The 23,756-nt window shown below is 47.3% G+C and overlaps 2 protein-coding genes across 7 annotated transcripts in view; one reads left to right on the top strand and one right to left on the bottom strand.

Annotated features, from left to right (window-relative positions):
* Positions 1-4,747, bottom strand: part of LOC115318970 (kinesin-like protein KIF18A) — a 60,189-nt gene extending 55,442 nt beyond the window's left edge. The window contains exon 1 of one of the 3 annotated variants that reach the window (XM_029978734.3): positions 4,566-4,747. The gene's annotated coding sequence lies outside the window, so the exon portion shown is untranslated. The remainder of the gene's footprint in view (positions 1-4,565) is intronic. The other 2 variants (XM_029978736.3, XM_029978737.4) reach the window with 2 other exon arrangements.
* Positions 4,748-4,943: 196 nt separating this feature from the next.
* Positions 4,944-19,394, top strand: LOC8042461 (serine/arginine-rich splicing factor 6). 4 transcript variants are annotated; one of them, XM_029978738.4, is made up of 8 exons: positions 4,944-5,076; positions 5,659-5,785; positions 9,147-9,217; positions 9,984-10,049; positions 10,144-10,225; positions 13,123-13,196; positions 14,658-14,768; positions 17,959-19,394. In XM_029978738.4, exons 2-8 carry the CDS (start codon positions 5,666-5,668, stop codon positions 19,022-19,024), a joined length of 1,590 nt encoding a protein of 529 aa, XP_029834598.2. In that variant the 5' UTR covers positions 4,944-5,076; positions 5,659-5,665; the 3' UTR covers positions 19,025-19,394. The 4 variants fall into 4 exon arrangements, with proteins under 4 accessions (XP_029834598.2, XP_029834600.2, XP_042149339.1 ...); XM_029978740.2 differs by lacking the exon at positions 5,659-5,785; XM_042293405.1 differs by lacking the exons at positions 14,658-14,768; positions 17,959-19,394 and adding an exon at positions 11,919-12,147.
* The last annotated feature ends 4,362 nt before the right edge of the window (positions 19,395-23,756 follow it).

Here is a 23,756-nt window from a genome sequence, read left to right as displayed (position 1 = left end):
GCTTCTCAAAGTTCGTACTTCCGAGACATGCTCTTCCCAGTGCAAGAGATATGAACTCGACCACAATGATGCGGGCTGCTCGTAAAAACGGCCAATTTGGCAGCAAATGGGGAAGCTCGAAGGACCAGCTCCAGCGTGGGGACTATTGTTACCGAAGAGAGATTTTTATCGGCAAACCGGCCAAATTCCCTGCAATGCATGTCGTACACAACAGGTGCATTGTTTTGTTGTCGCTCAGAAAACTCTAAGGATGCTAATCCTTAGTGTTTTAGATACAGCATCCACTAAGGATGCTAATAGCTGTACTCCTTACAACGGGCGGTAGCTAGCGCCCCGTAGCCTAGAAACTAAAGGCATTATTCCTCCCCCTCGCTCATTTAAGCCAACTTGCGTCCATCGATCATATTGATACAAACCTGAGGATATTGATGCATATTCATTCATTGACATTGATGCACAACTGAGGAGTTTGTGTATGGCAAAGGCACATTGTAATTGAATGTGAATCTCTGCGCTCAAGTTAAACGATCGCCTGCTTTCCTAAAGTTGGCAGCGATCGGCCAATATGGCAAGTGTTGCCTAATATGCGCATGGCCCTTTACAAGGTTTGTATAGGCTTCTGCAGTGCGCCGTTGCATCGATGCCAAGACCAGGAGAGTTGCTTAATGGTCAATCAAGAGAGAAGCGTACCTCGAGATAGAAAAGTTTAAGAAACCTCAATTGATACATATATTGCCGATGAAACCTTCTGCATTGCTTGCATCGGGAAAGATTTGACCTAAAGTATGTTGGCAAACGGAAAGATCTCCCGTCCGTCTATATCCGATTAAACATAAACAGTCTACTTCGTTCTCAATTCCACAATGTCCACAATGGGGCCAAGCTGGCTCGCGTACTTCGATTGGGCCCATAAATATATTTTGCCAACATAAGTTCAGCGTTCTAGTCATAAGGTCAGAAAACTAACAAAGGCGGGCGGCAAGTTTAGAGGCAACGCCCAGCACTCAAGGAATAGCCGAGAGGAAAAGGGAATTTCTTTCAATATTTGCTTTGGTAGTTCTCGATACCTTTAAAAAACAAATTATACAGAGACAACCACCAAAAGGAAACGAAACACAGTTTTGGCTTGGTAACGCTTCGGTGCTTATACGACGGGATGATCTCCAGTTATGGATGGATGAATACGGCTGAGCCCTTTGGATCGGGCGGTAGCTCACGCCACCTAGCCATTTTGTTTTACCATTTAAGCTTAGAATATTTAAATGTGAAATCTATATTCACTCCGCAGTGCAAAGAAAGTAAGGCTATGAAACCCCCTTGCCATCAGTGATTAAGAAAATACCTAGTTTTCTCTCGATTTCTGCCACCATTCACTTAATCTTTGCTTGGTAATCTCTACAGTCTTGAAATCCACTCTCCCTTCGCTGTCTCTAAAACCCAATGACTTTATTAAATCTACGTTGTCTTCGGTAGGCATAGGGTGAAGCCCTTTACAGTAGAGTATCAAGTGCTCAGCCGTCTCGTCCTCCTCTCCACAAGCAGTGCACACTGTATCAATTTCCTGGTACTTCACTCTGTATGTTCTGGTTCGCAGAACACCCGTTCTTGCCTCAAACAGCAATGAGCTTCCCCTAGAATTGTCATAAATGCTTTCTTTGGCAATAACTCTTTTGTTTAATCTATAGCTTTCCAGAGCAGTCTTTGTCTGCATTCCCTCTAGCCACCGATCTCTTTCTGTGGCCTTAACTTTCTTCTTAACTGAGACTTGTTCTTCCGTATCTTCGCTATAGCCCAAAAACCTTCCTCTTAATTTCCTAGTGCGCTGTCTCCACTTTGTGTCTACACTCCTCATGTATAAATAGCTGAAAACCTTTCGTGCCCATTGCTCCCCATCCATTAGCCTCAACCTATCCTCAAATTCTACCTTGCTCACCGCTTCCCTGCTCTCAAATGATGCCCATCCCATGTCTCCTTGTACTCCCTGGTTTGGCGTTTTGCAATGCGCCCCCAAAGCCAGTCTACCTACTCCGCGCTGTTTTATTTCTAGTTTCGCATGCACTTCGGATTTCATGCATAGCACTGCGTTTCCAAAAGTCAAGCCAGGCACCATGACCCCTTTCCAAATCTCTCTCACCACCTCATACCTGTTGTAATTCCAAAGTGCTCTATTTTTCATTACAGCAGCATTTCTGTTGCCCTTACCTATTATATACTTTTCATGGTCTCTGAGATATTCTGCACCATCACATATCCATACTCCTAGATACTTGTATTTACTAGCTCTCTCAACTGTAATATTCTGTATCTTCAGCCTCTCAACTTCATCCTCGTTAAAAATCATGACTGCCGATTTTTCGCTACTGAATTCTAAACCTAATTCCTCTCCTTCCCTACCACAGATGCTCATTAATTCCTGCAACTCTGTCCTGTTGTTAGCCATTAGTACAATATCGTCCGCATACATCAATCCCGGTAAGGATTGCTGAATTTTTTGGCCTAGCTTACTGTAAGAAAGGTTGAACCCAAGCCCACTCTTCTCTAGTCTATCCTCCAATCCTCTCAGATACAACATAAACAGCAAAGGCGATAACGGGCACCCCTGCCTAAGGCCTCGTCTTATCTCTATTTTCCCTGTCGCCTTTCCTTCCCATGTTATAATCACCTTGTTATCTTTGTAAATGTTCCTTAATAGTGCTGTTAGTCCTTCATCTAGGTTTAAGTTCTCCATTATGTCCCACAGGTTTCTTTGGTTCACATTGTCATAGGCACCCTTGATATCCAGAAATGCCAGCCAGAGCTGTCTGTTTTCTTTTTGCGCTATTTCTATACACTGTGTTAGAGAAAATAAGTTGTCCTCCAACCTTCTTTGTTTTCGAAACCCGTTCTGTAACTCGCCCAGTATGCCCTCGCAATCTACCCATTCCTCCAGTCTGTTCTTTATAATCTGCATTACCAACCTGTAAATAACCGGTGTCACGGTTATAGGACGATAATTCCTAATATCAGACTTATCTCCCTTTCCCTTATATATCATACTCATCCTACTAAGCCTCCATTCATCTGGAATATTTCCTTTTGTTATCATAGTACTCACTACCTCCCTTAGTTTTGCCTTAGATTTAGGACCCAAATTCTTCACCAGCTTGATAGGGATACCATCTGTGCCTGTCGACGTGCCACTAGGGACTCTTCGTTCCGCCTTTTCCCATTCTCTTTGTCCAAAATCCGCGATGTCACAAACTGGACTGCTACTTCCTTCGGTTCTCCTATCTTCCACATGTACCCGTTCCCGAAATTTCTCCTCCATCACTGCTCCTATATATTGTATCGCATCATCTCCCTCTAATTGATCTCCCTGATGCGAGAGTATAAACCTCTGTCTAGATTGCGTTGTTTCACCGAGTGAGTTCAAGTGCTCCCAAAACTTCTTGGCAGCATTTTTATCTTTCTTACTTACATTACTCATCCATTCCTCACCCTTTCTCTGAATTTTCGCATTGATCAAACTGGATGCCTCTCGGCGACATGTTACAAAATTGTCCCATTTTCTTTTTACTTCCGTATCGGACTCCCCACTACGCTTGGAATACCTGTGTTCTCTAGAGACTTCCTGACGTTTTTGTATCGCTTGCTTCACTTCTTTGTCCCACCAACTTTTTGGTCTATGTCCTTGCTTCCCCTTTCGTTTACTCTTAACTTTGTCTAGTTCTAGAGAAAAAAGCCTAGTTAGGCTCTCATAGGTCCAATCTGTATGCCGTTGCCCTGAAACTGCTGCCTCTATTCTTTCAACAACTATTTCCAACTCTTTGTCGCTGCAGAAAGTTTGCTTTGAATTATGTTGTCTAGTTTCAGCATTTACTTCTCTGGCAAAATTCAGCTTAATACGTTTGTGATCACTACCAAGACTTTTGGAACCTTCTTCATCTATTTTCATTACTTGTAACTTACCATATATTTTGTGTGACATGAGTACGTAATCTATAGTTGAATGCAGATTGCCAGTTTCCCAAGTTATGTGCCCGTCACACTTCTGACTGGTATTACATAAAACTAAGTCATGTTTTTCCACCAGTTCTAGTAATATGCTTCCAGTTGAGTCCGTATACCCATCCAGACCCTCAATATGGGCATTCATGTCTCCCATAATAATTATTTCGGAGCCTTCCCCTAGTTCACTAATGTCTCTTGATATGCAATCAATCATTTTTCTGTTTTCCTCTTTAGCACCTGTCCCTGTCCATAAGTAAACCACTCCAAGGACTGTTGATTCCCCAGCGACTTTTCCTTTCAGCCACAAATGTTCGGCGCACTCCTTTCTGATCCTTTGAAAGTTCATATTCTTCTTAATAAATGCTCCAATTCCACCTCCCTTCCTCGTTCCCTCCATTCTGTTGCATTCTTCCCACACATAGTCAGGGTTGCAAGGTGGCTGCTCCATGTCTCTGAGATGTGTTTCCACAAACCCATACACCATTAAATCCTCCTTTCTTAGTTGCTCTAAGTTATTATTTCAAGACATGAAAGTCAAGCGTGAAAACATGGCTATTTCTCGCCACTGAACTTACCCAGGTGCTTCCAAGACAGGTGTACCCTTGCTTGAAGCACTGCTACCAAATATGCAACCTGGGAACACACCGGAGATGGGGCGATATAGCGATATCAGACAATAGGTAAACGCCTCAGCAAAGTTTTTAAACTTCCTCCACCGGTAACGCCAACATTTTCCTCCAATGTTACTGGCGGATTGGAATTCATCCCGGGCTTACTCACATTAAAGGCAGTCATTGGCTAGGAAGTGCCCGATTTTTATTAGTACTTCACTTACTATATATTTAATAAAATTCCAATTTTTATTACATGTATTACTGCATTAAACCTAAGGTTAAATTATCTAACTTCCGATCAAATCAAAACATCAAAATCTACCCTGTAATCAAATCCATTCTTCGACAAAATGGCGGCCACAGCATCCTGCCTGTGAATGCAATTCTGTTTTGGAAGTTTCTGTAAAAGTATCGTGCTGCTTTAGGCGATTTGCACGTTCGGTAGTTTTGCGGTCAACTCTCGGAACGCTACGTAAGTCTCTGTTTGGATTTTCGGGCCGTTTGACTCGATTTCGGAGTGGCCGCGTTTGGACGGGCCCGCTACAAGGGACAATGGTGGCCTGCGTTCCAAGTGCAAGGAAAAACGAGGTCTCGCTGGAAATATCGCGGCAGCGTAGAGCTCGCTCACGGGGCCCCGTTTAATGTGGACCAAGTTTCCGTGTGCGAACTGCGTCTCACGCTGGAGATTGAGCTTTTGCGGCTTGCGGATGGCCGTGGAAGACGCACGCCCACGGCAGGGCTCGATTCAGCCGACTCGAAAAATTGAATGCTTTTCACCTTCTTGTGAAATATTTTCGCCTAAAATTCCACGCTCGTTGCACCGTACTACTAACAACAACGCTTGCTCGCCGTATTCTGCTAGCATCGCGGCAAGCCCACGAATCTTAGCGGTCGTGCCGCAGGAACGGTGCTTCGTAGGGCTACCACTGCTGCTACATTTCGGCATGTCCCAGATAACGCACGAGTTGTGCCGCGCTTTTTTGTGGCTCGTTTAATTTTTATTTATCGCTCGGTTTAATGGATTGACTGGGTGCCCGTGTGGTTCCTGTCGCAGCGTGAAAATGACTCGAGTTTACATCGGTCACCTGAGCTACCGGGTGCGGGAGCGGGATCTGGAAAAGTTCTTCCGGGGTTTTGGGAAAATCCGCGAGGTGCTTCTCAAGAACGGATTCGGGTTTGTGGTGAGTGGAGTCTCGAATCGCAACGATTTTAGACCCCATAATGTCGTTTTCGTCCGTCGGCGATTTTGTTTTCGTTTTTCTTTACCAATTTTGCTTTTTTAATTATCACGCAGGGCCCGTTTTCATCGACAGTCGAGCCTCATATGCCGGTTCGCACATTTGCTTTTGAGCATGACCGAATATGTTGCGACCGCTCGCGACTACTTACGACGAGAGAAAAACAAACACTGGTGCTATTTCTTGAGTAGCCCTGGCCCACTTCCCGTCTGCATATTCAGGGTGTATCAAACGGCGAGCCTCGATCTAAAATGGGCTGTAAAAATCGGCGCCTGCACGTAGCAATCTAAACTTTTCGTCAAATATTTATTTCACAGGTGAGTTTTACCTCGTGAAAAAACATGGCGTAGCTCCTTTTGTGTAAAAAATTGGTGCCAAAAAACTTGCCAGTGTCGATGGCAACGCGGACGAGTGACTAGTGGGGGGTGTGTTTGGCACACATATTACTAGATGGCGCTATTTTGCGTAGCTGACCAGCGAAAGAAGGTAGACGACACTTGGACGAAATTCGTTGGCAGAAAGAGCATCGTCGTTATGCAAATACAGTTTCGATTGGCTACAAAAAACGCATCACTGCGCTACCTTGTGGTGCAGTGCCTGTTGACGAGAGCTGTAATGCGCATTCTTTGGTACTCGCAGGCATGTCAACTCTCACGAATACAGTGCTGGGCGACGCTGTCGGTCGCTGTGCCGCAGCTGTATCTTGGTGGCGTGGTGATTGGCAGAAGCTGCGATATCAATTCTCTCTTGTGCCGTCCGGCATGGAATTGTTTTCCCCAGCTCAGCGGCCAGCAAGATGGCCATTCTGTCTTTTTTTTTTTTCTCATTTGCTTTTTTTCAAAAGCCTTTTAAGTTCTTTTAATATTTTATTTCATAACGTGCACAATATATAATAAATTACGCTTTCTGGATTATCATTGACTGGTGGACAGGGCAGACAGTGCAGAGAAAATAATAGGCTTTCTATAACTAGCAAAAAAGGAAAAGGCAGAAAGGCTGTTTTCCTGGCTGCTGAACTGGGGAAAACAATACCTTGCGGACGATGGGAGGTAGAGTTGATATCTCGGCTTCTGCAACTCATTGCGCCACCGAGATATTGCTGCCAACAATGGCTATCGAAGGGGCGCCCAGCGTCGTATTCATGAGCTTAAAGTGTTGGCCGGAAGCGGGAGGGTTGACATGCCTGGAGAACGGAAGAATGCGCACTGCGATTCTCAACCACAGGCGCCACGCCGCAAGGTAGCACGGTAATGCTGCTTGGCCACGGCTCGCATGGTCTGTAAACTTTTGTGGCTGACTGTAGATTACAAAAACATTATGTGCATTTTAATAGACCACAGTCATCGCAGGCAGTCTCAATGTTTTTTTTTAAAAGCAAGCTGGAACAGCGACTTGGTGCCATCTACCAATACGAATACCAAACGCTCCCAGTCACTTGACTAGGTCGTTTGCGCCGCCGTCCGCCCTTGACCATGGCAAGTTTTTTTGGCCATACTTTTTTTTACAGAAAGGAAGCTACGCCTTGGAATTTCACAAGGGTGAAACCCACCTGTGAAGCACACCTTTGATGAAAAGATTAGATTGCAACATGCAGGCACAGATTTTTATGGACCATTTTAGATCGAGCCTCGGTGTTTTGGAGACCCTACACTTCCTGAACTAGACTGAAGTTTTTGTAGCATTTTTAAGTTCAGATATACAGGGTGCAGCCTATAAGAACCAGCCCATTTGGTACGCCTTGAAAAATGTTGTTTTGCAAAAAGTTTTGTGTATTTTTTAGTGCTCAACTCGGAGGTGGTGAAATATTAAAAGTAATGCAAAAACGGCAACCATGAATTTTCTATGTCCTATACCAGGTGTTTGTCGTCTGTACATTAATTTGCAAGCTTGCTTCCAGGTGGTCATCGTTCATATATCTTGTTAAAATTATTACTTCACGCGATTATCCAGCTCGTCGCCAGCCTCTACTATGGCTTTCTCGGCATTTTTGCATTCGGCAAGCCACCCGGGAGCACGCTCGTGAATCGGTGAGCAGTCGACGAACGGGCTGGTGTGCGGACAGCAACTGATGGGGGAGAAGAAAAGGAGAGCTTACAAGGACGTCAGAACGTTGAGCTCTGGCCGGAATGATTAGTGGATATACGTAAAGCTTGCTGCCTTTGTCTCCACTGCACTCGTCGAACATGTTTGACTGCGAACGCCAACGTTGTTTGACGAGTGCAGTGGAGGCAAAGGCTCCGCGTCTACCCACTGATCATTCCAAGCATGCGGCATTCTGACGTCCCTGTGCGCTCTCGTCTCCTCTCCCTCAGTTTCTGCCTTCATACGACATAGGAAGTGCACAGACGCCATTTTTTCTTTATTTTAAATATTTCACCACCTTGAGCTCTAAAAGAAAATTGGACATAAAACTTCTTGCAAAAACTATGTTGGCATGCCCAACTTCAGATATGTATGTTTCAATTCGAATTTGGAAGTTGTGCCAAGCGTGCCGGTCCTTATGGCCGCACCCTGTACTATGCATTATCAATGAGAAGTGGTTGTCTGTAACATTGTCAGGGTTATTTCGAGCATGTGGTGAAAGAACGATGTGCTGAAAACTAAGATATATGCTCGAACCGAAAGTGGGCCAGGGCGACCCAATAGGTGGCACCTTGTTGTAAGCAGTCGCAAAAGGTTACGTTGCAACGCGCTCTGTCGGACTCAAAGCCAAATGTGCGAGCCAGCCTTTACTTGTTAGTTATAGCTTTCTTTTAAAACCAGCATCCCTTATGTTGAGAGGTGATGGTAATGGTAGCACGGTGGTGAAAAAACGTACTGGTCTCAATATAATGCACACTTAGCTTCTTTAACAAAAGAGAATTGAATCGGGGTCAAGTTGCACAGGCATAAGCTCCCTTATGTGTGCAAGCTAAAAACAGCTGATGATACTTCATAACTACACTGAAAACCTTGTATGGTTTTCCGCATTTTAGTCCCAGCTTTTTTTCCTCCGTGTTGTCTCAAAATGTTCGACTGGTTGCGAGCTACTCTCTTCTAGTGCTGGACTTTGTGAGAGCCACGAGGAACCGCACGTTACATGATAGAGCTACGCTAGGTAGGCCCTCGTTATTTTTTTTTTTCTTACGAAAGAATTTGTTTGACAAGTTGTCATCCCCTGAGAAATCGTCGGCGGAAGAGACTGTCGAGGAAACGAACGCCAACTCCCCTTTTCGGCCTTGTGCAGTTGCTTCGCGCGCATGTCCCTGACGCACGAGCAACGGGGTGGTCCTAAAGAGCGTCGTCTGCTTTGCCCTGCCCGCAGGAATTTGACGACGACCGTGACGCAGACGACGCAGTGTACGAGCTGAACGGCAGAGAACTAGACGGAGAAAGGTACTTCACCACGCTGTCTGCACTGGAGCTTGATGGGGCTTCTATTTGAAAACGGTTTGCTTTGGTATAGTCACGGCCAAGATGAGAACGGCAGAGAAAGGCATCTTGTAAGCCTCAAGGAAGCACGGTGGAAGGCTCTTGCCAGAACTTGGAAAGAGGCACCCTGCAGTTCTTACCAGTGACTAGCAGGGGAATTTGGGGGCCCTTTGTACGCTTCTAGCCAGGTCGTTCTTAATTCACCTCATTCGACGGTTCGGCAAGTTGTCGATGCGTGTAGATGTAGGCGTTGGGCGACGGTCTGGGATCTAGGAACTATAGGGGGTTGCGACACGAATCGAGACGTCTGTTTCGTGATTGGCAGCCAGGGTAATGGCTGTCTCTAGAATAATGATCTGCACCGGCATGTTTTTTAATTGCTTGCAACGATCGGATGACACTAAAGTGGCGATTTGGGAGAGGGGGTTCGTGGCTGACGAAACCAAGACGTCTCGCAGAAAATAGACGGGAGAAAGGCTGGGGCTGTGTACTACTACTTTCTCCTGACTTCATTTTTTTTAGCAGTTTTATTTTCGTTGGATGATATTGTCCAGCATGTCATTGTACAGCAACGTGTTGCTATCCCGCTTGTTCTCCCCAATTTCCACACCTCGTTTTTTGTTTCTCTAAATCTGCAAGACTTTCCTGTGTGTAATTTGCAGTACTCTTGAGTCTATGAGATATAACTGGCACGACTGCCTCGATGTATAATGGAGTGCCACGTTTTCAGAGTGGTCGTCGAGCTGGCTCACGGAACGGCACGCCGCGCCCCGGCTGCGCGCAGTTATATGGACACGTGAGTAATTGCTTTCGTTTGTTTGGTCGCGCAACCGCGTTGCATGGACTGCTTCTCGTCACACGACCACCGTCTGTTTGTTTCCTCGGCGCAGTCCGGTCAACAGGTACGGCCCGCCGACGCGGACGGATTACCGCGTCATCATCGAGAACCTGAGCAGCCGCATCAGCTGGCAGGTGAGTTGGGTGGTAGCTTGCGCCATCTAGGTTGTGTGGTGGGGAGTTGCTCCCTTCCCCACGGGCCTGTTTTCCCTGAGCATGTTCCAGTTTGCGTAGGTTCTTGACTTGCCGGTTCTGGCACATGGGGGAATCCCTCGACGTAGAGTGATCAATATTTAATGCGACGAGCGACTAGTTGACGCATAGAGATTTGTAAGAGGGGTAGCCTCGTTTTTTTTACACCGGCCATTTTCTGGACGAAGATAGCATGTAGGGCCAGCCCAGTATGAGGTGCCAGTATCCCTTTGGATTGGACTGATAAGCAACTTTAGCATGCCGGCACTTCATTTGTTGACCTACGGTTGTGTGGAACGTGATTTTGGAATGTGTAAATAGCAGAGTGGAAGGGCTTTTCAATTGTGCATTGAATTCCTCGTACAATGTCTTACTGAACTGCCTTGCTGCCTTCAGTTTTGGCGCTCGAGGATGTGTCAGCGAGAGTGTAAAGCTGTTCTTTGCTTATACTTACAGTGACTGTGAGGAGGGCTCTCAAAACTTCTTCGCAATCATGGGTGGCATGTGCAAATTTTTCTCCAATTTGATTGCTGGGTCGTATACAGCAGCAAACTAATGCAAAGTTAATTTCACGACTTGTAGGGACCGCCAACAATCTAGAGCGGGGAAGCCAAAACGAAGCCACAGACGTGCCATGTTGTCAGTACCCCGGTCTGGTGTACTATAACGTCTTTGTTTGACTATTGAGAGAAGCGTACGCTGCTGGAAGGGTGCTGTCGCTGCTCTTCCGCTTTCCATTTGAGGAGTCCTCACGAAAAGTGCATCCCTCGCGAGCTTGCCGTTTTGCAAAACGACGCGCTTCATGAACTCTGCTCGCGACACGGTATTAAGTCTTGCGAGGGTGTTGCACAGTTGGTCGCTCGTTAGCACTTCTTTCGGCTGCAGTTCTCACTTAACCCAAATCTTTCGTAAATGCTACACAACATAGTCATTGTTGCGTGGCAGCTTTACATCGGTGCCACCCATGGCAGCTGCGTTCCGATCTTGAGAGCCCCGCTCCGGCGTCCAAAGCACCGGCACCGCAGTGCCTCAAACGCGTCTCCGACCGGCGTATTTAGCATCCCATAACACCCTCGCAAAGGAGCGGTCCTGAGGTGGCAAAAAAACACATCGCAGCAGTTGGTACGTTGCGCTTTCGGTCGCCGCGATTCTCTCGGTCGGTCCGAGAAGCGTCGGCGAAGGAGGCGAGCGTCGTGGTCGTTGCAAACCGTGGCTGTTCGAATATCCCTCGGTTGGTAGACCGAGCTACCGGAAACCGGGCCCCCGCCGCATCCACTTTTGTCACCGTGGCACTTTGGCAGAGACATACACGACGGACGCCTGTTTCCCCAGTAGGTTTCTCCGCGGTCGACAGTTCGCGGAAGCATCGGCGGCCAGGAGTTAAGGCCGTCGCGTCCGCTTGCCTTTCGTGCCGGCATTTCTACGACCAACTGCCAGGATCGCGACGTCATTTGTTGCCACTTTAGAGTCGCCTTGGACGAACGGGTGGGACGGGACGTCAAACGCGTCTGTCGAAGACCCGCTCGAGGCACTGCGGTTCCGGGCTCCGTGCATGCAGTCGGGGGTGGCCGATGGTGCGAGAGGGAGGTCGTGAGAGTAGCGGCCCCCCCTGCGGGTGCCGGCTGTTTGCTTGTAGAGCGAGCGAGCGTGTGGCGGCATGGCCGTGCGTGCCCCCCTCCTTCGGGTCTCGGCCCTCTGGTGTCTGGTGGGTGGTGCGTGGGTGGCGCTAAACGGTGGGCCCCCCTCGTCCTCCCGTGGTCTCGATGTTCTCGGTGTCGCTCGGGATCCGTGGCCAGATCGTTGATGCCCCTCCCACCACGGGGGTTGTTTCTTGGGGGTCAGAGGGTCCAGGGAAGACGGCAAAGGTAAATATGGTGGCCCCCTTCCCCCGCCCCCCTCCTCCTCTTCTCGCTTTTCTCCCTCCTCCCGTGGAAGCACCACAACCTTCCTTTTTTTTTGCTCCAAGTTTCTCTTAATTTTTTTGATGACCCAATATTTTCTTGTTTCTCTCGTCTTGTTTTCTTTTCGGGAAAGCAGTCTCTCCGCCCCGTGAGGGAGTGTTTGGCACGGTGTAAAGCTCATTGGCTGTCTGGGGGTGTTCTCTGAGAACTGCTTTCTCCCGCTCCTCATCGGGAGAAAACAAAAAAGCTGCGTGTGTGTGAGCTCTTGACTTTCTCTTCACCACACGCGTGGTTTTGCAGGCAGAGCGTTTTTCAAAGTCGTGAGCTCGTGCTCGCATGTTTTGTTCTCGAATGGGTGAGCTGAAGGAAATGGTTTGGTCGCTTGAAGGCCGGATCTTTGGCCGACGCAAAAGGGCTAAAGGTGTAGGCTGCTCCCGCATGTCTGTCTGGCACGTTGCGAGTCTCGCTCGAGCGTGGCAGGTCATTGTTGAAAAGCTGCAGAAGCTACAGGGGTGAGGGGTGCATTACTTCATGTCTGGAAATGGCAGGCTCCACTTTGTCGGCCAGGAAACGGGGATTGAAAAAGCGCTGGACGAGACAACCGAGGAGCTCTTGGCTCGGATCTATAATCCATGGCAAAGCGCCCTTAAAAACACCGAAACATGCTCCGTTTATTGTGGGCTATCCGTTTTCCGGCGGCAAAAACATATTAATTTCTCCTCTGCCAGGTTGCTCGCGAGATGACTAAACTCTTATTTAGTCCCTTCTACCATGCTAAAACGTTGAGTGCTGCAGTTGTCTGTCCTGGCGGCCGGCAAGCTCATGCACTTGGGTAGTGTCGCGACAGCCACTGATCTTTGGGTGCCGTCAGTCGCTCGTAAATGTCATGGTGAGACCAGTGCTGAGAGATTTGCCGGGTGGTACTTCGCTTGGCTACAGGACCTGAAGGACCGCATGCGCCAAGTCGGGGATGTGACTTATGCCGATGCCCATCGCAGGAAGCGCAACGAAGGGTGAGTCGCCGCCATGGTCGGCATTTTTGGGTTGAACTCGCTCACTCACAACCAGCAAGAAATTAAAAAAAAAAAAAAAACTATTTCTGTGTTTTAAGATTTGCAACTAGACACAGACTTAAACTTGCAGTCGCACTAGCATGTCCCTTCCTTATGAACTCACCGAACTCGTCATCTCGTCGAACACATAAACTCACCGAACTTGTGAACTCGCAAAACTTGTGAACTCGCAAAACTTGTGAACTTGCAAAACTTGTGAACTCGCAAAACTTGTGAACTCACGAAACTTGTGAACTCACGAAAATCGTGAACTCACGAAACTTGTGTACTCACGAAACTCGTGAACTCACCGAACTCATGAAATCACCAAACTCGTGAGCTCACCATACGTAAGCTCACCCAAACACACGCTTCTTGTCAGACTCGCAGTCTAACTTGGCCTCGAGCTCACGAGTTCATGACGTTTAGGAACTCACTCAACCTTACTTCACGTCTGAATATGAGTGTGTTCTGCTATGGTGCGGTCGCCACGACTTGACGCTTTCTGCTGAAATCGTTTTCCAGGCAGCATCTTTTGTTTTTTTATGTGGGATTTAGGTATGGTTTGCTTTGTGTGTTTAGTTCATTGGAGTCCTTTGATGTAGGCTCGTTCTGGCAAATTTTCTATTAAACAGCTTTCATCGACATGTCGAGATGTCCCCATGGCCTGTTTGCTCGTAACATAGGTGTTCTTTGATCAACTCCAACAAATGACAGGATATGCAGTATCCCCATGCTTTATTACGGGGCAGTGACCTCTACCGCTTTGTGGGGGGGGGGTTTGCGGAACTGATGTTGGGAATTGGCACTTCCCAGCACGAAAGAGGATTGATTTAGACCACCTGGGGATCTGTTTGACTTGCAACAGAATTTCTGGTTACAAGTCATTCTTGGCCTTCTCCTGCCAAATTGCATTCATCTTATATTTTTCGGTTTAACTCCCACCGTTGACTTCCGAAATAATTTGATAGTTCTTAAAAAAATTGGGTAAATACTTATAAAGTAGGTATTGTTATGCCTTCTAACATTCCACTTAACATTTCAAAATATGTTTTTTCTGAAAGTGATGATCTGTCCGTGAGTACCAACAGTGGCTTATAGACACAGCTTACAGAGAACTTGGCTGCTGTACCGAGCTTTTTGTAAGCTGGTGTGGCATTATAAAGCAGTCGGCTGGTCTATATGAGAAATTTATTGCTTCATAATGTGTTTCAAGTGTACGCCACGTTTATTTGCAAGCAGTATAGTTTCTTTTATAGGTGACGGCCGATTAAGCAGGGTGCAGGAGGGGTGGTGTGTTAGGTTAAAAAATGGCACCAACAAGTGCTTTTTTTACAAGAGGGCTTTGGTAGTTTGTCGGTATCTGGGGGTTAGGATTGACTTTGGCGGCGCATTGCAATGCACACCCGGTTGTCATTGCAGCGTGGTGGAGTTTGCATCGTACAGCGACATGAGGCGAGCCATTGACAAGCTGGACAACACCGAGCTGAATGGACGCCGCATCAGAGTGATCGAGGAGAAGCCCATACGCAGGTGTGTTTTCTTTGTGCCCCTCGTACAGTGTTGCGCATGGGCTGTTTGAAGGGGCCACATATGCCCTGACATCTAAACGTATTGTGCCACAGTTTACTACAGAGGTGCATATGGATGGTATTTGAAAGTATAAGCTCATCCATACAAAAGTGAAAACATTTTTTTTTTTTTTTTTTGTGGGTGGAGGGCCATTTTTGTTTAACAGTCTACTATGTTATGCATAGCTGTATGTTAAATGAAATTTGCATGATTGGATGTGTTGCATTTTTTTTTTACTAGAGCAAGGGCTTTCCATACTTCTCTGACTTGCATCTTTGTTACGCCGCTGCTGTCATTATGCATTGTGGAAACTAGTCTTTCTGTATGTGCAACAACCCACTGCAGGACGGCACGAGCAGTCTTGTGCACTGCTGCCTGCTTCCTGTGGACCACAGTTAAGGCGGCATAACAGATTCATGGACTGTCTAGTTATATCGTTCTGTTATGCTCAAGCCCTAGTAGAGCGACAAACGGAAATAACCGATTAGCCTCAAACATGTGCAGCATGTGTGCGAAAAAATCTTTGGCAGGCTTGTTATCACTCATGCTCTCTTCACGAGCACCTTAAAAAGGCAACAAGCCTGCCAAAGGTACCATTGCATGCATGCTTGAGGCTGGTCAGTGTCGGTTGTGTCTTCCTGGTGCTCAGTGGGACCTTACTTAGGCTGAAGTCGTTTGTTTTGTACTAGTCTCCATCAACCCCCAAAACTGGAGCCAACGCCACAAGAGTATGAGGTCGCTTCTCTGAAACGTTCTTCCGCTAAGCGAGCGTCTGCGTTTGTAGTTTTGACCTCAGTCTCAACTTAAGGACGAGTAGAGTATGCAGAGGCCAGATTCACGAAGAACTTCTTGGGCTACGACAACTTAGCTAAGAAGTTTGCAAGTTACACACATCTCTTAATTGAAAGGAGGAAAGCGACGTTCTCGTGCGGGAAAAATGAGAACTTCCGGTGTCCCGCAAATTTCCGGTCACCGCTAGAGCGGGCTGCTGCTCTGGCGACAACGCCCTCGGCAACATAAACAGCCAATCCGAGAGCTCAGCATGATCGGAGCAGGTGGACTTAGGATTGCAACTACCGTAGGCAGCCTTCTCGGCAACGCTTGTTTGGGGGTCGTGTCCATGTGGCGTTGGCTCCAAAACTATTGGCGTTGCTAAAAGGAGACTGCCCGCTAGGCTCTGCAGAGCGACACACGTGGAAACGAATCGCCGCTGCATTTTTCGTGGCCTCGGGGATGCTGGAGAGAGTTGATGTAGAGGAAGATATGTTTCAACTACGAGAGTGTCGGCAAGAGCCACGTAAATACCTGTTCCTGTTGGGAGCGGAACCAAACTGTTGGACTGCGTCTCGGTAACCGCTTCGGGTACAGTCTTTTACAACCAAATACATGAATCCCTGGGCCACTACACAATCGCACCTCGATGCTGACGTGACGCTCGGCGGAGGAGGGTTGGACCGGCATTGCATAGCTCCCAAAAACTGTTTGGCGTGTGTCGGCATACCGTTATGTTGCAATAAAAAGGACATACTGAAAAAATATGTACCCACATTTCGAAGGCAGTTTATACGGCGTTTATTTGAGCTCTACAGGGTGTCTCGAATAGCAGCCAGGCTCTTTAAATCGACCGCAAAAATCTGTTTCTTAACCTATCGCTGTACGATTTTGTGCAACGTTGCCCACAGGTGGTGCATTTCTTTTATAAAATTTGCAAAGAGCCAACTTACCTGAGGAAAAAGTAAAAGAAGGAAAAGGCTTAACTCCTATGAAACGCCTCAAAGCTATCGGTCTTCAAAACAATAGGTCTCCGTTTGGCAGACGAAGCAGGGGCAGAGCGGGAAGGGGGGGGGAGAGTTATAGAAAATATTAGTGATGTAATAAATGGATATAATTAAGGGCTAGTGTGAAGTAGACCTCTGTTATTGGCATATACACGAGACTCGCCCGAAAACTGAAACATTTCTTCTCGACCTGAAAAAAAAAAAAGAACTTTTATTGCCGGGCTCTTTGACTGATGAGGCAGGGCTTTGTGGACCCCCATCTGAGAACCACTAGGTTAAGAAGTTGATTTTTGCTGTCGATTTAAAGAGCCTGGCCGCTATTTGAGCCACCCTGTTTAATACATGAAAAAGAAATGGAATCAAGGAGTGTGTCCCAACAAGGCGGTAAGTTGGGCTAGTTGGTTTAACATCGTCAAATGTGAAAACAGCGCGAAAAATTGAACAAAGGACAAGTGAAAGGAGTGCATGGACAAAGCGCTGACTGTCAACTAAAGTTTAATTTTCAGGTGAACCAGAAAAATAAACACAGAGCATAGGAAAGAACCAATAAAGACACAAAAAATTTACAACCCAACCGACAAGATTTTTCTGGTTCGCCTGAAAATTAAACTTTAGTTGACAGTCAGCGCTTTGTCCGTGCACTCCTTTCACTTGTCCTTTGTTCAATTTTTTGCGCTGTTTTCACGTTTGAAGAGTGTGTCCCTTTTTGATGAGAGCGTTCGTCACCGCTGCCTCTGAAAACAAGGGGACGGCGAGGGGAGAGGCTGGCGCTTTTGCCCTCGAGTGGAGGTAAGGGTAAAAACCATTCTTTCGGGAAGGGTTCACAAAGATCGCATGGCCAAGTTCCGTTCAGCAAGCCATCCAGTCGTGGGCAGACTGTATTGGCCAGGGACGGTCGGCGCAATGTTGCGTCGGAGTGGTTTGCTAGTCCTGGCGTTTCTAGTTAGCCCTTGGTGGTTGCTTGGTCAGTGAGATGTTACCACTGTAGGTTTTTCCGGGTATTTGTGGTTCCAGCATTCGTCTCTGCAGCGTTCCGTTTTGAGTACTTGTTTTCTCTTGCTGCGTGAAATCTGAATGCGTGCAGAGAAAAATAAATGCCGGGACTCGTTGCAATGACGTAAGCGAGCAATGTTGTCGGCCATGCGGATTTGATCGTAAAAAGTGTGTAAGACACCTCTAAAGCCGTCGTAGGATTCCTCGTAATCTATGCAAAACTCGTGATTTCGCTTCGTGAATAAAGATTTGTTCTTGGGTCTTGTCGTATGCACTTTTTTTGTCGCAAGATCATTTCGCGAATCTTGCCTCGGGAGTTTGGCTTGGGAAAGATGCGATAGCAGACGTTAAGTCCTCTTGTTTGTTTCTCGCCCTCGCAGACCTGACAGCCGCAGCAGAAGCCGCAGACGCTCCCGGAGCCGTTCTCCCAGGCGCCGTCGCTCCCGCTCTGCCTCTCGCCACAAGAGGAGTCGCAGCCGTAGCCGCAGACGCTCCCGCACCCGGTCTCCGACGCCGGCCAAGCGCAGCAGACGCTCGCGCTCGGCTTCGGCCTCGCGTAGCCGATCTCGCACACCGCGCCGAGCACACTCCAGGTCACCCCGCCGATCGCGTAGCGGTTCTCGTCGTAGCAGACGAGGCTCTAGCGACTCCCACTCCAAGAGCCCCGTGGCAAAGCGCAAGTCACACAGCCGATCGCGGACGCCCAAGAAGCAGAAGGCAGCCAGCCGTAGTCGATCGCGATCGGCTAGCAACCGGAAGCAGCTGAGCCGTAGCCGTTCCCGGTCGGCCAGCAACAAGAAGCGCCAGAGCCGCAGCCGTTCGCGGTCGGCCACCAACAAGAGGCGCGTGAGCCGTAGCCGCTCGCGGTCGGCCAGCAAAAAGAAGCGTCAGAGCCGTAGCCGTTCCCGGTCGGCTAGCACCAAGAAGCGTCTGAGCCGCAGCCGCTCACGATCGGCCAGCAATCGTAAACAGAAGAGTCGCAGCCGCTCAACGTCGGTGAAGGGTCGGAAGTCGCGTAGCCGCTCTGTGGGAAAGAACAGGAAGTCGCCGGTTAGCCGTAGTCGGTCTAGGAGCCGTAGGTCGCGTAGTCGTTCCCAGTCGAAGGGGGAGAAAGCGCTATCTCGTAGCCGATCACGATCGAAGACTCCATCATGCAAAGAGCGCCAGAGCCGCTCGCAGAGCCGCCGGAAAACCAAGGACAGTTCGAAGTCGCCCAAACGAGCGTCCAGCCGTAGCCATAGCCGCGGCAAGTCAGGCTCACCCAAGAAGGGGGATCAGAACGGGAAGGTGGCGAGGAGGAAGAGTGCGTCACGAAGTCGATCGCGGTCGGCTTCGCCCAGGGCCGCAGCTGGCAAAAGTCGATCGGGGTCTCCTCGTTCCCCGAAGAGGGGTTCACGTAGCCGTAGCATTTCGGCTGACCGTAGCCGGGAGAACGGACGCAACTGATCTTCGCTCTAACACTGGGGTAGTGGAGCGTCATTTTTTGGAGGGAGGGGTCAAACATTTTGGAGAGAGCAGCCCCCACGCGCGCGTCTGCTATGGCCGAGCATAGTTTTCACAGGACGTCAAAGTCCAATCTCGCGCGCGTTTGGTTTGTCTAACCATTTTTCTCGGAGCGAAGTGCATTGTTTATTTTGTCATGTCCCTCTCATTGTAAGAATATCAAAAATCGGGAGAGGTTTTTGTGTTTTTTTTTTTTTTTTTTGTGGTCCTACATTTTCTTTTGATAGCTGAAGATGAAAACTGTTTTTTTTTTTTTTCTTGCACTGTAGCAGGCTTGCATGTGTGCCCATCAATAAAGTCATTTGGTCCTTTTGGTGTTTGTTTGCATAATCAGACAGTTGTGGTAAGCAACTGCAGGCACAACAAGGCGAAAAGTTGGTATTTGTTCCTAAGAAACTAAATTCCAAAGTACCCTATGTTTTCACACTGCTTGGTCTTAATAAATCTGTGGCTTCTAAGACTAGCCTCATGTGGGGTAGAACTCTTTCCAGTGCCTTCACATTGAAACGGCTGTAACTCCAATTCCTTGAATTTGTATGTAGCAGCTACTGAAATAATAATCTGACGGTTTTTGAGAGCTGTGGTCCAAAAGTTTGTAATCTGGTTTCAGCTTGTATTGTCCGTGAAAGCACTTTTAGCTTTTATTGATTTTGATAGTTTACTGATGCTCATCCACGCACTGCAGTTTCGAGTTCGCGTTCATTGTGTGGGCGAGCAGGAAAAGGTGGGGTCACGCAAGTCTGAGTTGATACTGAGCAGTGTATGAAAATAAGGAAACCAAGAGCTCGAGCGACTTCAGATAGTTGCATCAAAACTAACATGTTTAACCTTGCGTCCGCTTTCTTTCTCTGCTCTGTTCTCATTTTCCAGTCTGCCCAGCACCCCCTAGAAGAGAAGACCGTACTGCTCTTGAGACGTCGCAAAGGAAGGCCATCGGGGGCACGCGCAGATAGACCGTTGTAATGCGCTTTTGGTCACATGTGCATGACTTATTGGCTAAAATGAAAGCTGCACATAGCAACAAGTCTAGAAAACATTTTATTACGCTGCTAAATAATCGGTACGACATTGCACGAGGTATGCGTATAAGACTTCTATAGAAAAATGCGATTGTTTTAAGTCGAAAACATTGAGCCACGCAATTATTGCTGTAGGAGTGCATATTTTATACAGAAAAACTTCGACAAAATGGTGAGACGCGCAGTGATCAAAACGGATCCCGATTCAAAATCTGGTAGATGTAGTCGAACGCGGACACAGCTAGGCAAGTGTCACGATCACGTAAGCGATGTTATCGCATGCACTTACTGAATTCTTGCATTCTACTGTGGCTACATGGCAAAATTAATGTAATTTCGATCGAATGACATTATGGGGTTAAACACAAACTCCAACAAGTCTCCCTCTTTCGAGTGAGAGGTCTATCGATAATCGACCAGTGTCATCGTTGACTACTTACCACACACATCACTCTAACAGTAATAGGACTTGTTCCACGAATCCACTTACAGGCCCTAGTATCAAGCGAACACAAAAAAAAAGAAAAAAACTACCCGAGACTGCGGTGACAACAGAAAAATGACGGGAAGAAGGAAAGAAGTATCAAAAGAACCACGCAAGAGAGCAACGGCAGCAGTGTGGGACAAAAGGCTTAATGTCGCCGACCCATCTTTCGCTCGTGCGCTCCCTGCTGCGATGACTGGATTTTTTTTTCGTTTCCCTTCCCTTTTGAAAAGTTTCAGCGTTCCTTTCCAGACAGTCAGCAGCTCTCACACAACATAAATTTACCATAATCGGAGCCCGTTCAGGGAAGAAAATGTCGCATCGAAACCAGTTCATTCAAAAAGTGTGGGAGCTGCGGGACTGCACGTAGTCCCGCGGTTACGGGGATACTCGTAAATATAAATTTGGTACTCTCAACCTTGGTAGCGCATTGTATATTACGTTTATATTATATATATAATAAATTGCACAAGACTGTGCTTTTAAAACGTATACTGATGTCGGATAAACTTGCACGAACGCCACCGCGCCACTTGACAAGAAACATTTTTTACGTTGATACCAGATATTTTCTTATATAGTTGCACCATGGCCTTCGTACTCTGACATTGTGACGTAACCACTGGGACAACTACAGCCTTCTTTTCTAGGTGTTCCTTTACCCCCCTGCTTCGAAGCAATGTTATTAAACCGACTCGGTTGCAAAACTGTCCGTAGATGCTGCTGCCCCCCCCCTTCTCTCTATAAACATTCGGCTCCCGTAGGGCGCCTACATGTCTGTCTGTCTCAGGGTGAAGGCATCCATTGTTGCCCTGAATCTGCCAGCTCGTGACGCCCTCGCGCACTCTGTGCGTGACTTGGGCGGTAAAATGGCGTCTATGCATTCGCCATTGCTACGCGCTCGAGCTGAATGACACCAGATTGCGCGCACTTCAAAACGCAAAAGATTGGGAGAAAAAATGGCTGAGATGTCACCACTCAAGCAAAAGTGCGCGTGTATGAAGACACTCTAGGCTCCCGTCGTACAAAGCGCCATGGTTTTGGAGGTGGCTTTTAGGGTAACTACAGTTCATGCCACTGCAGAGGCTTTGAAGGAGTGTCTAGATGGCATTTTGTCATAGCCTTTTTAATGAATGCAGTTCTGAAACATGGCCTCTAGGTGGCGCTTCAAGCGATGGGTGGCTAAAGCCCCATCATTTTTCAAAAGTAGCACAAGGTGCGTTGATGCACGAGGCGCGTGCAATGGGTCGCCAAATCCCCTCAATATGTGTGACGCACGAGGCCCCTAGAAGCAAAGAAGCGGAGCATTCGCTCGATGCATGTGTCTCGCGTGTTAGCGGGAACGACGGTTGTCGGCACTTGTAAGCAACTCAAAGCAGGAATTCTATCAAAGGCAGAATGCTTGCGCTTGAGGTGAAACATCTGCTGGGTTTTTAACCTGTCTTTGACCATTCGCAACTCCAGCCTGCCCCTCACTGTCTCGCGGATGAACGAATGACCAGAGACCTTGGTGCTGCCGTTCTGGTCGGCATGCTCGTGCACCATGCAGTTTTCACGGAAAAAGTGCGTTGAAATGAAATTGTGGCCTGCTTTGCAACAGTGTTTTACAAAGAGGCCGGGATGTCTCATTTCATTAGGAACTTTTTGTAGATGGCATACGCTGCGGATTATGGGTCCTGCGGTCACCAGCAGAATCTCTGCTCGACCCGACGGCAAAAGATTCCACTACTAGTACAAATTTGCTCTTGCATACGATCTACAAAAAGTTTATACTTTTCAGAGAAGAGAGAACTGCTTGTGCAACGGCGTACTGAGCGATAGATATCGGGAATGGGTTTGCAATTTATGCACCGACGGGCCATGACGAGAAACAGCGATAGAAGCGGCATTTGGCCTTTGTAGCAGGTTCTGTAACAGGCAAATACTTGGTTTGGAGCAGAAGCCAACATCACTTGAGAATGAAAAACGAATTGCATCTTTAAATGAGTTCATTTATTGTAGTGATCGAGGGTTCCTCTTTGATACTTAAGCATATCACTTATTACAGCTCGTTATAAGATAGGGCGTAAAAAGAACAGACTTCTTAAATAAGGCTCTAGTCAGAGTAGGTCTCATTTACAATGGGTATTAAAAAATGGTTGAAAAGTGAATCATAGCTCAACACTTAATTGGGACAAATCCCCTCTTTATTTTACACTGTAGTTTGTTTAGCCTGTAAACATAATTTTCTGTAAAATGCCATCAAGAACCAGCATATCCGCTGGGTCTTGATGGCATTGCATTGAATTGCGTTATAATATTCGCTAACATGTCTACTAATAAAACGGCGTCCCATAAGTTTAATAAAGCTACCGAGCTCGAGACTATTATTATGAAGTGCAAAAAACAACCACCCAAAAATATTATAAAAGCATAAACTTCTACTTTAAAGGTGACACCGCACTACGTAGGAACCAGAGGTAGCCAAAGTTCACTGCTCTTTCGATCAACAGCTGCACGGGAACTACTGTAACTGCTGTATTTATTCAAATATATATTGGCGGCGTGCACGAACTACAAGGGCGCTTTTTCTAGCTATCATCATCGTTTGAGACGCCACGGGTAGGAGTTGCACTCGCAAAACACATCCACACGGCATCGATTCTAGAACAGTATCCAAGCGCGCGAAGGCACAGAGACGCAGCACTTCGGCGTGCCAAGAAAGCTTCGAACACGCCGCCAGACCGGCGAAACCTGCTTTCGACGAGTTGTGCCTTTTTCCTGCGGCACTGCGCTTTCGTATAAATTGCCATGTGTTCTGAACGGCAAGTATCACTGCTCACCCAGAATCTTAAAGCAAGTCTTCGGCAAATGACGACGAACAAGTAGAAAACGTGTCTATAGCACGCTGGAAAACCGCAGCAAAACGCTAGCAAAACAAGAAAAAACGGCGTGCAAGATGGCCGTCTGGTGGCCGCACACACGCTGCAGCGAACAAGTGGGGACGCGTGATCCAGCAATTGTCATTGAGATCAGTGGCTCATTTAGTTTTATTATAACTATATCTAGGAACTGTGACTTCAGAAAGTCTAATGCCTACGTTGGGGTAGCACGTAAATGACTGATTTGACATAAAATTAAACCTAAAGAGAAGCCCAGCTATCCTAATTGAGGGAATCTATAAATCTGCTCA

This window comes from Ixodes scapularis, unplaced genomic scaffold, assembly GCF_016920785.2.
Source record: "Ixodes scapularis isolate PalLabHiFi unplaced genomic scaffold, ASM1692078v2 PGA_scaffold4__175_contigs__length_147842914, whole genome shotgun sequence".
Lineage (NCBI taxonomy): Eukaryota > Metazoa > Arthropoda > Arachnida > Ixodida > Ixodidae > Ixodes > Ixodes scapularis.
This window is presented reverse-complemented; position numbering and strand designations above follow the sequence as displayed.

Coding starts and splice junctions, on each gene's coding strand:
- LOC8042461 (XM_029978738.4), top strand. CDS start 5,666: ATGACTCGAGTTTACATCGGTCACCTGAGCTACCGGGTGCGGGAGCGG. Junction 10,050..10,143: donor GCGCGCAGTTATATGGACAC/GTGAGTAATTGC, acceptor TCCTCGGCGCAG/TCCGGTCAACAGGTACGGCC. Junction 14,769..17,958: donor GAGGAGAAGCCCATACGCAG/GTGTGTTTTCTT, acceptor TCGCCCTCGCAG/ACCTGACAGCCGCAGCAGAA.